General features: G+C 50.3%; 1 protein-coding gene across 1 annotated transcript in view; it reads left to right on the forward strand.

Annotated features, from left to right (window-relative positions):
* Positions 1-13,940, forward strand: part of LOC129711044 (unconventional myosin-IXb-like) — a 124,091-nt gene extending 110,151 nt beyond the window's left edge. The window contains 10 exon segments of the mRNA XM_055658394.1: positions 2,062-2,190; positions 3,245-3,354; positions 4,268-4,300; positions 4,302-4,331; positions 4,375-4,421; positions 6,283-6,397; positions 8,096-8,143; positions 9,376-9,515; positions 10,745-10,872; positions 13,060-13,940. Of these exon segments, the coding sequence (XP_055514369.1) occupies positions 2,062-2,190; positions 3,245-3,354; positions 4,268-4,300; positions 4,302-4,331; positions 4,375-4,421; positions 6,283-6,397; positions 8,096-8,143; positions 9,376-9,515; positions 10,745-10,872; positions 13,060-13,526 (1,247 nt within the window). The 3' untranslated portion in view covers positions 13,527-13,940.
* The last annotated feature ends 505 nt before the right edge of the window (positions 13,941-14,445 follow it).

A 14,445-nucleotide genomic window follows, 5' to 3' on the forward strand; every position in this document is an offset into this window, starting at 1 on the left:
TTGTGTGGTGGGTGAGCAGACTTTTAATGTAGGTGGGGCCAAGCCCATTGAGGGCTTTGTAGACAGTTTAGCTGGGAAGAAGATAAGACTTTATTGCCTTCCAGCGCAGTGTGCTGCGGTGGATGTCTATGTTAAATTCTAGGTAGTTGTGTGTCTTGTTCCTTTTCCTTGCTTTGACTGAAAATGGCAAATCTAATTCTTTGCACGTTCCTCTGCCATACTTGGCTAGTAAATTTCCTTGTTCCCGATGTTGGGGGAGTCCAGAACCAGGGGCCACAGTTTAAGAATAAGGGGCAAGCCATTTAGAACGGAGACGAGGAAACACCTTTTCACACAGAGAGTGGTGAGTCTGTGGTATTCTCTGCCTCAGAGGGCGGTGGAGGCCGGTCCTCTGGATACTTTCGAGATAGATAGGGCTCTTAAAGATAGCAGAGTCCGGGTATATGGGGAGAAGGCAGGAACGGGGTACAGATTGGGGATGATCAGCCGTGATCACATTGGATGGCGGTGCTGGCTTGAAGGGCCGAATGCGCCTACTCCTGCACCTATTGTCTATTGTCATCCTTGTAAATTAGTTGTAGTTTGGTTGTAGTTTTGCGTTCACTTTTAGATTTGTTTTAGCTTCATGTTTTAGTTCCAGTTCACTGTCATGGGGACTCTACTGTAAGAGGCTGCTTTTGTTGCTTGCGTACTATCCCATCAGCGGAAAGACTTACCATCAAGCCGTCCACACCGTGCAGTTTAGTGGTAGAAACTGGAAGAACTTCAGGCAACCCTCTCCCTCTCTCTCCCTCTCCTTCCCCCCCTCACCCTGGTTCTCCCACCAGCATCACTGTCCTCATTAATGTTACTGGTCGTGTACCTCGTGGTAACCTTCCCCTCTGCCACCATTCTACATTTCCGTGACCATCTTCTGCTTTGATCTGTCCTTTTCACACCTTGCACCTTTCCACATCTCTAGTTTCCCTCTCCCCTGAATGGTGGTCTGAAACATAGAAAATGGGTGCAGGAGGAGGCCATTCGGCCCTTTGAGCCAGCACCGCCATTCATTGTGATCATGGCTGATCGTCCCCTATCAATAACCCGTGCCTGCCTTCTGCTCATATCCCTTGACTCCATTAGCCCCTACAGCTCTATCTAACTCTCTCTTAAATCCATCCAGTGACTTGGCCTCCACAGCCCTCTGTGGCAGGGAATTCCATAAATTCACAACTTTCTGGGTGAAAAAGTTTTTTCTCACCTCAGTCTTAAATGACCTCCCCTTTATTCTAAGACCGTGGCCCCTGCTTTACTCGACTTTATCTTGCACGGAATGCTCCTGTACCGAGGTATAGTGAAAATCTTTTGTGCTGCGTGCTATCCAGTCAGCGGAAAGACTAGACTCGATGACAAACAAGCCCATCCACAGTGTACAGATGCAGGATAAAGGGAACAGCAGTCGAGTATAGTCCAATTACAGATAGCCCGAGGGTCTCCAATGAGGTGGATGGGAGGCCAGGACCGCTCTCTGGTGGGTGATAGGATGCTTCAGTTGGCTGATAACAGCTGGGAAGAAACTGCTTCTGAACCTGTACTCGCTGGTCTTTTGAAGGTTGAGTAGGAGGGGGGACCCTCATTGAAACTTTGCGAATAGTGAAAGGCCTGGATAGTATGGATGTGCAGAGGGTGTTTCCACTAGTGGGAGAGTCTAGGACCAGAGGTCACAGCCTCAGAATCAAAGGACGTTCCTTTAGGAAGGAGATGAGGAGGAATTTCTTTAGCCAGGGGGTGGTGAATCTGTGGAATTCATTGACGCAGAAGGCTGTGGAGGCCAAGTCAATGGATATTTCAAAGACAGAGATAGATAGGTTCGTGATTTGTGCGGGTGTCAGGGGTTATGGGGAGGATAAAGGCAGGAGATTGGGGTTAGGAGGAGGGAGAGATATCAGCCATGATTGAATGGTGGCGTAGACTTGATGGGCCGAATGGCCTAATTCTGCTCCACTCACTAATGAACTCCTGAACTCTTAGCTGCAGATTGCTGCCGTTGAATGTAATGCGTTGTGCTATTGTGTCACTCAGATCCAGGCGTGGTTCTACTGGAGAAGTACCACATTCACGCCATCACGGGAGTGCTGAAACTCTGGCTGAGGGAGCTCCCTGTTCCGCTCATGTCCTTCTGCCTGTATGCTGACTTCCTGCGGGCTATTGGTGAGTCGCCAAACGTTGCCTCCGGTCAAGTCACAAGCTCGAGACGTGAATCATTGAAGGAGGCCGTTTGGCCCGACATACCCATGCAAGCCCCCTTCTTACCCCCACACTCTCTGTATCTGCTAATTCTTTCCTCCTCAACTATGTCTTATTACCTTCCAAAAATTCATATTTAGTCTATTCCCGTTACCTTTTCAGGTAAAGTCCGTAGTCCAAACTCGGAAAATGTACAAGAAAATGTTTCCTCCTTATCCATGATGTTCCACTGAGCTTGTCGCTGTAAATGGCCGGCCTCTCATCCCTACTGTATCCACTCAATCCTGGCCTCCATTCAGTGAATCCCCTGTTTATTGTTACATGGTCCTTGCCAGAGTTAGCCCAGTGCCCCAGGTGGGGCATAATCAATGATTGCAGGGAGGTATCTCCATTGATGCACACCATTACCTGAGCACACAAGGAGGCCATTCAGCCCATCAAGTCCTTTGCTTGAAAGGGTTGGTACAGCAACTTCAATGGTGACCTACCTGGGAACAGAAAGCCCAGAGATCCAATGTTCTCAGTGTGGGCTCCTCTATATTGGCAAGACCAACAGACACGCACACACACACAGACACGTACACACACACACATATATACACACACAGACGCACATACACACACACATACGGACACACACAGACACACACACACTCACATATACACACACACACACACGCACACACAGACAGACGCGCACACACACACGGACTCAGACGTGCACACACACACACGGACACACAGACACAGCCACGCAGACAGACACACATACACGCGTAGACGCACATGCACACACAGACAGGCACACACACACATGGACACACAGACACACACACAAACTCACATACACATACACACACACACGCGTGCGCACACATAGACAGACACACACACAGACACAAACACACATCCACTCACAAACACACACACACACACACACATGTTGTGAAACTGCCCGTTTAACTCTTTATTCCTTGCAACTGAGTGAATGATCTGCCACTCCTGCATTTGTTGTCAGAACACCCAGGAAGGCAAGAGCAAGTGCAAGCGGTGTACAGCATCCTTGAGCAGCTGCCTGGCAATGTCTTCTACACCCTGGAACGTCTATTCTTCCACCTGATCAAGTAAGTTGGACAACTTGAGAAAGGGGAGGTGTCAGGGGAACACATCCGCGAATGTTTCAAACCACTGGGCTTAAAGTTTGCAAACGCCGCACCGTGGTTCCAGAGAACGTTGTCTCGTGGTTCCCGAGGTACAGTGAAAAGCCTTTGTCTGCATTCTCCCCATTCATATCCGATACCACACATGAATAGCATCAGCCCCAACACAAGTACAAAGGGCAGAGTGAAGGTAAAGATACCAGACGGCAGAATATAATTCTCAGCATTGTAACGTACCAGGTCCCGAGGTAAAATCCAGTGATCTCAATGAGGTCGGGTGATGAATTGGGACCTTAACCTAACTTAGTTTCCACTAGTGAGAGAGTCAAGGACTAGAGGTCAAAGCCTCTGAATTAAAGGACGTTCTTTTAGGAAGGAGATGAGGAGACATTTCTCTAGTCCGAGGGTGGTGAATCTGTGGAATTCTTTGCCACAGAAGGCTGCGGAGGCCCAGTCAGTGGATATTTTTAAGGCAGAGATAGATAGATTCTTGATTAGTACGGGTATCAGAGGCTACGGGGAGAAGGCAGGAGAATGGGGTTCGGAGTTCAAGTTCAAGTGAGTTTATTGTCATGTGTCCCTGATAGGACAATGAAATTCTTGCTTTGCTTCAGCACACAGAACATAGTAGGCATTTACTACTAGGGAGAGACAACTGGAGGACATAGGTTCAAGGTGAGGGAGGAATGATTTAATAGGAACCTGAGGGGCAACTTTTTATTGGGTGGTTGGTATATGGAACGAGCCGCCAGATGGGGTAGCTAAGGCGGATACTATCACAATGTTAAAAAAAGGGACATGAACTCTTCCGTCGCCGATGTTGGACTTTTGGGATTGTGGGACCCCGTGTGATGATAGATGCTCTTGGTTTGGTAGGGTAGCCGAGCCTGATGGAGGAGATGAATCGCATGTCTCCCTAACGCACTGGCCATTGTGTACCTGTCCGTACTAGGAGTTGTGAATCCTGGAATTCTCTGCCACAGACAAGGCTGTGGACCCACTGATGAGCATGGAGGACGTCTCGAAAACAACCATGTGAGTCTTCACTCTCCTTGTTCCGTAAGGGAATCAACTCGGGGAGCTGTTCCCAGTGTTACGGGGAATAGTAAAAATCTTCCCCATATTGAAATGCGGTGAGACTTGAGGGCCGAGGCTCAGGCGGTGAGAATTTGCTATTTCTACCCATGACGCGATCCATTCAGGATATCCAGGCCCAGATCCTCCACTGTGTCAGGCTGGCTTGGGCAACTCGGGTAAAGTTTTCTATATACTGTAAGAGGGAGAGTGTAAATGGAGGTGGTGATTGTACTGAACCCCAGTAAACACAGACGTAGGGGTCTGAAACTCTTCCGTCGCCGATGTTGTGCTTTTGGGATTGGCCTAAACCGTTGTGATGAAGATGCTCATCTTCCCCCTCCAACACCTGGAGGAGTGACGGCGCATGTCAGATTAGTGGCGATGGCCATTGTGTACAAATTGGACATTGGGATTCCTCCGCCCATTACAACAATTGACATTTACTTTAACGGCCATGAAGAGTGGCCTCTGGTACAGTCTGCTGCCTCGCTGCGCAGGGACCCAGGTTCATTCACGACCTCGGGTGCTGTCTGTGTGGAGTTTGCACGTTCTCCATGGGTTTCCTCCCCGGATCTCGGTGTTTCCTCCCACATCTCGGTGGCGTGAATTTGCTTAGCTTAATTTCCCGCGCCCGCAACTGCGCTGCTCACACAAACGATGTGGATGTGAATGTGAAGAATGGGGTCAGGTGGGAGGGATTGATCAGTGAGTGGGTGGGTGGAGTCGACTTAATGGGCAATGGCCTAATGTCTACCATCATGTTTGACCTCATGCGCTAATTGTCTGAGTGGCCACCATAGGTGACCCTCCAAGAAGCCATCTTAGACAATAGACAATAGCAGCAGGAGTAGGCCATATCGGCCCAAATTGTGCCAGGGACCGCCGCCCATGTGATCATTGACATTGACTTTAACATCCACAATCAGTACCCCTGTTCCTGTCTGCTGCCCCATATCCCCTGACTCCGCTTCATTCAGAGCCCTATCTAGCTGTCTCTTGAAAGTATCCAGAGAACGGCCTCCATGGGTTCTGAGGCAGGATCTCCGGTACACTCCCACATCTCTGTGGCGTGCGGCTTGCAGCTTAATTTCCCGCTGTCTCCTGCGCTGCTACAGGGCTTACTGAACTTGGGGGTCTTAAAACTGGCGTGGTGGGTGGTTCTGGACTCCCCATGAACTTCAGGAACGTGTTAGTGCCTCTAGCATGTCCAAGCGCTTAGCAATCTTACATGTTTCAATGAGAATCCCTCTCATCCTTCTAAACTCCAGAGTGTACAAGCCCAGCTGCTCAGATTCATTTCGGCCCTTCGATTCAGATTCAATTTTCAATGTCATCATGGCAGTCATCCACAATCAGAGACAACGAAATGCATTCTCCCATATCCCCTGACGACATCCGCAAATGATTGAAGAAATAATAATAAGTCTCTCTTGAAAGGGGGTGTGAACCTGCCTCCACCGCCCTCTGAGGTAGAGAATTCCACAGACTCACCACTCTCTGTGAGAAAAAAGTGTTTCCTCATCTCCGTTCTACACGGCTTACCCCTTATTCCTAAACTGTGTGGCCCCTGGTTCTGGACTCCCCCAACATCAGGAACATGTTTCCTGCCTCTAGCATGTCCAAGCACTTAGCAATCTTATATGTTTCAATGAGATGCCCTCTCATCCTTCTAAACTCCTGAGTGTACAAGCCCAGCTGCTCCATTCTCTCTCAGCACATGACAGTCCCGCCATCCCGGGAATTAACCTTGTTTCCTTCTGAACGGCGCTGTGTGTGTGTGTGTGTGTATTTGAGGTCTTATTGACTTGCTCGTTTGCAGGTGCGTGGAGTTGCTGATTAATGAGCAGATGCGGAAATACAAAATGAAAATGGCTGAAATCACCCAACTGGAGACGGCGGAGCAGCTTGCCGTCCGGCGCCTCTCTCTCCTCCGCGTAAGTTGCTCAACGCACAACAACAAAGACCCTCACAAAGTGCTGAGTTAACTCAGCGGCTCAGGCAGCTCAGTCCCTGGAGTAAAGCAGCAGGTGACGTTTCCGGTCGAGATCCTTCTTCAGAACGAGGGGAGATATAGACGCTACTTGGGGCAAATGAATGGAAGATATGCAAAAGGCTACGATAATCAAGGAAATGTGGAGCCCACAATGGTCTGTTGTTGGCTGTGTGATTGTTGATAATGAGATAGTGGAACTCAACAGGGCGACAGTGAAACTAGTACGACGACTAGGATGGGTGAGGGACAGAGGGAGGGGGGGATGCTTGAAGTTCAAGCGATATTTGAATCTTGAGAAATCAATAAGGCTTGTAAGCTGCCCAAGCGAAATATGAGGTGCTTCTTAACCAAGTTCCTTCTTAAAACAAGCAAAATATGAGGTGCTTTTCCTCCAATTTACATTTGGGTTCACTCTGGCAAAGGAGGTGGGCCAGGACAGAAAAGTCGGTTGGAATGTACCAGGGAATTGGCAACCGGGAGATCACCTAGGCCGAGGCGGACTGAGCAAATCGATCACCGAGTTGGCGCTAGGTAGAACAATAACAATAACAAAGGTTTTGGAAAATAGAAAACCATTCAGCCCCCAGGTCTATGTGATGCCATTCAGAGGCCATTCGGTCCCTCTGCTGATTTCCCCATTATTTTTTGATTTTTGAAGTTGTGAAGGAATGTCACATTTGGAGTGGAAGTGAGATCAGAGCGGGTCAAGGAAGACTTCCAGAGCTGATCATAAGTTCTAGGAGCAGAATAAGGCCATTCGGCCCATCAAGCCTTCTCTGCCATTCAACCATGGCTGATCTATCTGTATCTTTCCCTCTCAATCCCATTCTCTTGCCTTCTCCCCATAATGAGGCCAATAGCTGACAGTATGGTGTGTAGAAAGGAACTGCAGATGCTGGTTTATACCAAAGATCGACACAAAGCGCTGGAGTAACTCAGCGGGTCAGGCTGCATCTCTGGAGAAGAAGGACGCGTGTCGTTTCGGGTCGGGACCCTTCTTCCATCTGACCCGAAACGTCGCCCATCCTTTTTCTCCAGAGATGCTGCCTGACCTGACCCGCTGAGTTACTCCAGCGCTTTGTGTCTACCTAACTGACAGCAGTCTGGGGTAGGATTGTGCTCTGGAGTGGAATGCAGAATTAAGGAGTAAGTCATTTAGAACGGAGACGAGGAAACACTTTTCCTCACAGAGAGCGGTGAGTCTGTGGCATTCTCTGCCTCAGAGGGCGGTGGATGCAGGTTCTCTGGATGCTTTCAAGAGAGAGCTAGATAGGGCTCTTAAAAAAAGCGGAGTCAGGAAATATGGGGAGAAGGCAGGAACGGGGTACTGATTGGGGATGATCAGCCATGATCACATTGAATGGCAGTGCTGGCTCGAAGGGCCAAATGGCCTACTCCTGCACCTATTGTCTATTGTCTAAGAGTCACAGAGTTGACCATGCAACCTTTTTAAATAATCTGCTCCCAAACTATCCCAGCCCTGCTGTGGGACCTGGGCTCGGACACGGATGGAAGGTTTGCTCCGCTGACATTTCTGCATCTGCTGTCCCTATTTGGGACGGTTTTTGGTGATTTTTTTGGGGGGGTTTTTTCTCTTCATTTCCTACTCCTCTCCCTCACTCTTGCCCTTGTTCTCCAGCTGTGGCCTCTTGACGTCGGGGTTTCTGCTCCGCATGACGGGGTACTGGTAGGTACTGGGCTAGTTTGGATGACCTTCCTCTCTGCATGTGTGCTCTCATCTTGCACTTGTTGCATGCATCACATTCCCCCCCGCCTTCACTGACCAACCTCCACCCACTGCAGTGCATGCAGTGCATGCATGCCGCCTCCCTGAGTGCCTTCGCCATCGCATGGCCACGCGCCTGGCACAGCCAGCATTGGTCTACCTACTCAAGTGCCCCCCACCCCCACCCACCTTTTCCTCTGCAACTCCCGTCCGCCTGGCGTTGCCATGCTTGGTCGGAACCAACAGGTGGCGACGTGTACGTACTGCCTCGGGTGCATGTTAAACAAAGCATCTCACTGTACTGAAGTCTAGTAATAAAATCTAAATTCATGCATTCATTCCCTCTGGGAGTAACTGGGGCCTCAACATGTGACTCATTCATTGTCCACAGATGGTCTCGATTTCAGCTGTAAAATCTGAAGGGGGGTGGGGGGTGGGGAAGGGCAACATGCTTCAAAATTCCATTGAAGAGGAGCCAGAGGCTTCCCCCACCTACATACAGTAGCACAGTGGCACAGCGGTAGAGTTGCTGCCTCACCGTGCCAGAGACCCTGGTTCAATCCTGGCCACGGGTGCTGTCTGTACGCAGTGTGAACGTTCTCCCCTGTGTCCTGCGTGGGTTTTCTCCAGGAAGCTCCGGTTTCCTCCCACGCTCCAAAGACGATGCAGGTTTTGTAGGTTAACAGGCTTGCGTAGATTGCCCCTGGGGTGCAGGATAGTGGTGGTGTAGGGGGTGGTACGGACCCGGTGGGCCGAAGGGCCTGTTGCCGCGCTGTATCTCTTCAGATCCGATCGCACCCTCATCCACTCCTCAGCAAATGTTAGTTGAGTGAGCTTCATCCTAAATGCCTGCAGTTGGGCACCTCTGGGATAGTGAGAAGTTGAACCACATCACATTGTTCCACATTGATCCAACCCCATTACCATGCAATTTTGTAGACCTTCCACACTAGAAGTGAGTATTACAAAGGTGTTTCGCCCCTGGGAGTTGCCACAGTTACGCCCCATGTGTATGTGTCCTCTCCCCCCACCACCACGGAGCCACCTGGTCAGGTGGATCACTGGCTGATTTTTCTCCCCCCCTTTTAACATCCCACCCCTGCAGTCGTCACCCTAACCGTGATCCGTTTGGTCCAAATGTCGGATGGAACCAGTCCACCAAGGTGATCATCATCTTCCCTCCTCCATTTTAGAGCAAGGTGCCTCGATCCCCAAAGGTCGTTGAGAAGCCTCCACCCCTGGTGAACCTGGAGGAGGATGAACCGTCCGATACCGACATGGAACACGAGGAGGAAATCCTGATTGAGCAGATCCAGTCGATAAAGGAGGAGAGGTCAGTGTGGGGGGGACTATCTCCCTCTTCGATTCTGTCTGGAGGGAGGGTCGGGAGGAGGGGGGGCATTAAAATCGCCGGGCAGGGATCATTGGGAGAAGCACCAGCCTTCCTCCCTCAATCCTCTCCTTACCCAATGTAAGCTCACAAGTTTACAGGTTCTAGGAGCAGGATTAGGCCATTCGGCCCATCGAGTCTCAACCCAAAATATCGCCCATTCCTTCTCTCCAAAGATGCTGCCTGTCCCGCTGAGTTACTCCAGCATTTTGTGTCTCATCTTTAGTTTAAACCAGCATCTGCAGTTCCTATCTCCACATTGAGTCAACTCCGCCATTCAATCATGGGTGATCAATCTTTACCTCTCAACCCCATTCTCCTGCCTTTTCCCCCCATAACCCCTGATCCCCTTAATGTCATGCCATTAACTCCCTGGACAGCAAATGGTGCCTTTGCTGATGTGGACTCCAGATTGATCCCTGGGATGGCGGGACTGTCATATGAGGAAAGATTGAAAAGACTAGGCTTGTATTCGCTGGAGTTTAGAAGGATGAGGGGGGGGGGGATCTTATAGAAACATATAAAATTATAAAAGGACTGGACAAGCTAGATGCAGGAAAAATGTTCCCAATGTTGGGCCGTCCAGAACCAGGGGCCACAGTCTTAGAATAAAGGGGAGGTCATTTAAGACAGAGGTGAGAAAAAATCTTTTTCACCCAGAGAGTTGTCAATTTATGGAATTCCCTGCCACAGAGAGTATTAATGCCCCTGTCCCACTTAGGAAACCTGAACGGAAACCTCTGGAGACTTTGCGCCCCACCCAAGGTTTCCGTGCAGTTCCCGGAGGTTGCAGGTGGTTGCAGGTAGTGGAAGCAGGTAGGGAGACTGACAAAAACCTCCGGGAACCGCACGGAAACCTTGGGTGGGGCGCAAAGTCTCCAGAGGTTTCCGTTCAGGTTTCCTAAGTGGGACAGGGGCATTAGATAGAGCTCTAGGGGCCAGTGGAGTCAAGGGATATGGGGAGAAGACAGGCACGGGTTATTGATAGGGGGAAGATCAGCCATGATCACAAGGGATGGCGGTGCTGGCTCGTAGGGCCGAATGGCCTCCTCCTGCACCCATTTTATATGTTTCTATGACTCATTTGCGCGTCAAGATGGTCAAGTGGTGGGTGCGTGCCAGGGCTCACTGAGTTCTCGCGAGGTGATGACCATATCTTTTCCCGTCCGCAGGGATCAGCTGACACTTGCACTCCCACAGTTGGAGCAGAGAGGCTCCGATGAGGAAAACCTGGATTCTGAGGCTTCCCTGAGTATGGAGAGCCTTCTCTACGATCGGCCAGGGCAAGCGGAGCCCGGAGGTCAGTAAAAAGTAGGTTGCCATCTTGTGTACTTCTGGGTTTCTTTTCTCTCAGGCTCCCTTTAGTTCATTATTGTCACATGTACCGAGGTACAGTGGAAAGCTTCATTCTTGTTGCATGCTATTCCAGTCAGTGAATAAGACTACTACACTTGTCTATAATCAAGCCGTCCACAGTGATCAAGGGAATAACGGAGATACATGATCAAGGGAATAACGGTTAGTGAAAGATGAAGTCCAATAACGTTCGATAAAACATATAGACAATAGATGTAGGAGTAGGCCATTCAGCCCTTCTAGCCAGCACCGCCACTCACTGTGATCATGGCTGATCATCCACAAATGTACCCCGTTCCTGCTTTCTCCCCATATCCCCTGACTCCGCTATCTTTAAGAGGTCTACCTAACTCTCGCTTGAAAGCATCCAGAGAATTGGCCTCCACTGCCTTCTGAGACAGAGAATTCCACAGATTCACAACTCTCCGAGTGAAATTTTTTTTCCTCATCTCTGTTCTAAATGGCCTAACTCTTATTCTTAAACTGTGGCCCCTGGTTCTGGACTCGCCTAACATCGGGAACATGTTTCCTGCCTCTAGCGTGTCCAATCCATTAATAATCTTATATGTTTCAATGAGATACCCTCTCATCCTTCTAAATTTCAGAGTGCACAAGCCCAGCCGCTCCATTCTCTCAGCATATGACAGTCCCGCCATCCCGGGAATTAACCTTGTGAACCTACGCTGCACTCCCTCAATAGCAAGAATGTCCTTCCTCAAATTTGGAGACCAAAACATCACACAATAGTCCAGGTGTGGTCTCACCAGGACCCTGTACGACTCTTTGCTCCTATACTTAACTCCTCTTGTTATGAGGGCTTAACATACCATTAGCTTTCTTCACTGCCTGCTCTACTTGCATGCTTACTTTCAATGACTGATGAACAAGGACCCCCAGATCTCTTTTTATTTCCTCTTTTCCCAACTTGACACCATTCAGATAATAATCTACCTTCCTGTTTTTGCCACCAAGGTGGATAACCTCACATTTATCCACATTATACAGTATCTGTCATGCATCTGCCCACTCAACCATCCTGTCCAAGTCACCCTGCATCCCCCTCACAGTTCACACCTAGCTTTGTGTCATCTGCAAATTAGCTAATGTTACTTTGAATGCCTTTATCTAAATCATTGATGTATATTGTAAATAGCTGCGGTCCCAGCACCGAGCCTTGCGGTACCCCACTAGTCACTGCCTGCCATTCTGAAAGGGATCCGTTAATCCCTACTCTTTGTTTCCTGTCTGCCAACCAATGTTCTATCCATGTCAGTACCCTACCCCCAATACCATGTGCTCTAATTTTGCCCACTAATCTCCTATGTGGAACCTTATCAAATGCTTTCTGAAAGTCCAGGTACACTACATCCACTGCCTCTCCCTTGTCCATTTTCCTAGTTACATCCTCAAAAAATTCCAGAAGATGATTTCCCCTTCGCAAATCCATGCTGACTAGGACAGTCGGACGATAGTCTGGGGGTCTTCAATTAAGTCGATGGGAGATCAGGCCCACTCTCTAGTAGTTGATAGATGGTTCAGTTGCCTGATAACAGATGGGAAGAATCTGCCCCTGAATCTGGAAATTATACATTTTTAAACCTCTGCACCTGATGCTAACGTTCCCTACTTTGAACACCTTTGTGCCCTCTATAACTGTCTAGTGCAAAATAAAGTACAATAAATCCAAGTTTGAAGTGTAGGAAGGAACTGCAGATGCTGGTTTATTGCGAAGAAGGACACAAAAGTGCTGGAGTAACTCAGCGGGTCAGGCAGCATCTCGGAAGAAAAAGGAGGATGGTTGACGTTTTTCGGGTTCTGACCCTCTGAGTTACTCCGGCATTTTGTGCTTGTACAGAGATTGAAGGCGTCGGATAGTCAGTGCAAGAAATGCTGCTGCTGCTGAAATAGAGATTTAATAGAGTGGAAGGATTCTAATGTATGATTGTAGATCTGCTAATGGGACCAGCGAGCATAGAGTGGCCTGGTTTCAGCAGCATCTTGATGTTGCCAGCTTGTCCGCCAGCCGTTCGATGCTGCAGGGGCGTTGGGCAATGCGCATCTCGGGCTGCACGTGGGACGGGATGGGACGGGCTGCAGAGCCGGTGTGACGGGTGAACCTTTCTCCCCGCAGGTTCGGCGGTGTTCCAGTTCACAGGACGAGGCGAGGCGAGGCCTGCCGTCCCGGAGCCCGTGGGCACCCCGGCTGAACCCGCGGTGGCGCCGACATGCCCGCCCGTGGCGCAGCGCCGCGCCTTCTCCATGCTGGCCAGCATCAGGCTGCCGCGGCGGACGCCCCTGCTGCCCACGCGGAACATCAAGCTGCCCCCCGGCATTGTCAGCGCGGTGGGTGGTGCCGGCCCCACTGCGGGCGCAGACGGCCAGTCCCACCCGCAGCCCGTCACCATGCGGCGTCGCAACCTGCCCTCCCAGCGCTCCGACAACATCCACTCCATGTACGTGGCCGTGCAGGACATCTTGCGCCAATCCAAAGCCGGCGGCCACCCCAACGAGACCAAACCCTCCCCGGCCAAGGTCCAGAGGAGGTTCTCCGACCCTCTGGCCGACCTGCCCCACGGGGGCGACGGCCCTGCCCTGTAACGTTCTCTCCACCTGGCGGAAGGAGGCCACGGATCGTCTCCATTTACACACTTACCTCGCGGAGCTGCTGTAAACTACCCCCCACCCCCCCTCGGCTTCACCCCCCACCCGCGACCGAGGGGGTGCAGTGACGGCTCGGGACCAAGTGCGAAAGAGAGTGGGAAGTGAATGTGAAGAGTGAATGAGCGAGCGTTGGCTGTGGGTGAGAGTGACCAACAGGAGACTGAGTGAATGACCAGGGAGGTTCAAGTGCCTGAGTGACCTTCCCTTACACACCTTGCTCTGTAAGTACGTTTACCCCCCCCCCCCCACGCCTGGTATGTTGAGAAGGTCAGTCTCCTTGCCTTTGTCCACCTGAAACTATTTTCTCCCATCTGTGTAAAAGTACCGTTTTTATATAAATAAATGTTCTCCTTTGTATTTTTACTTGTCACGTTGAAATGAACACGACACAGTCGGGCTGGGACTGATGCTCAGTATCTCACATACAACACTGGGGCTTAAATTAGTCAAGAACTCTTTTGCCCGAGGGGTTTATGCCCCTGTCCCACTTAGGAAACCTGAACGGAAACCTCTGGAGACTTTGCGCCCCACCCAAGGTTTCCGTGCGGTTCCCGGAGGTGGTAGGGAGACTGACAAAAACCTCCGGGAACCTTTGGGAGCCGCACGGAAACCTTGGGAGGGGCGCAAAGTCTCCAGAGGTTTCCGTTCAGGTTTCCTAAGTGGGACAGGGGCATAAGTCTATGGAAAGCTGTTTAGTTTAGAGATACAGTGCGGAAACAGGCCCTTCGGCATACTGAGTCCACACCGATTAGCTATCCCCCGCACACTAAGACTAACACACACACACACACACGGGACAATTTACATTTATACCAACCCAATTAACCTGCAAACCTGTGTGAGAGGAAACCGGAGA

The sequence above is a fragment of the Leucoraja erinacea genome, chromosome 29 (assembly GCF_028641065.1).
Source record: "Leucoraja erinacea ecotype New England chromosome 29, Leri_hhj_1, whole genome shotgun sequence".
NCBI lineage: Eukaryota > Metazoa > Chordata > Chondrichthyes > Rajiformes > Rajidae > Leucoraja > Leucoraja erinaceus.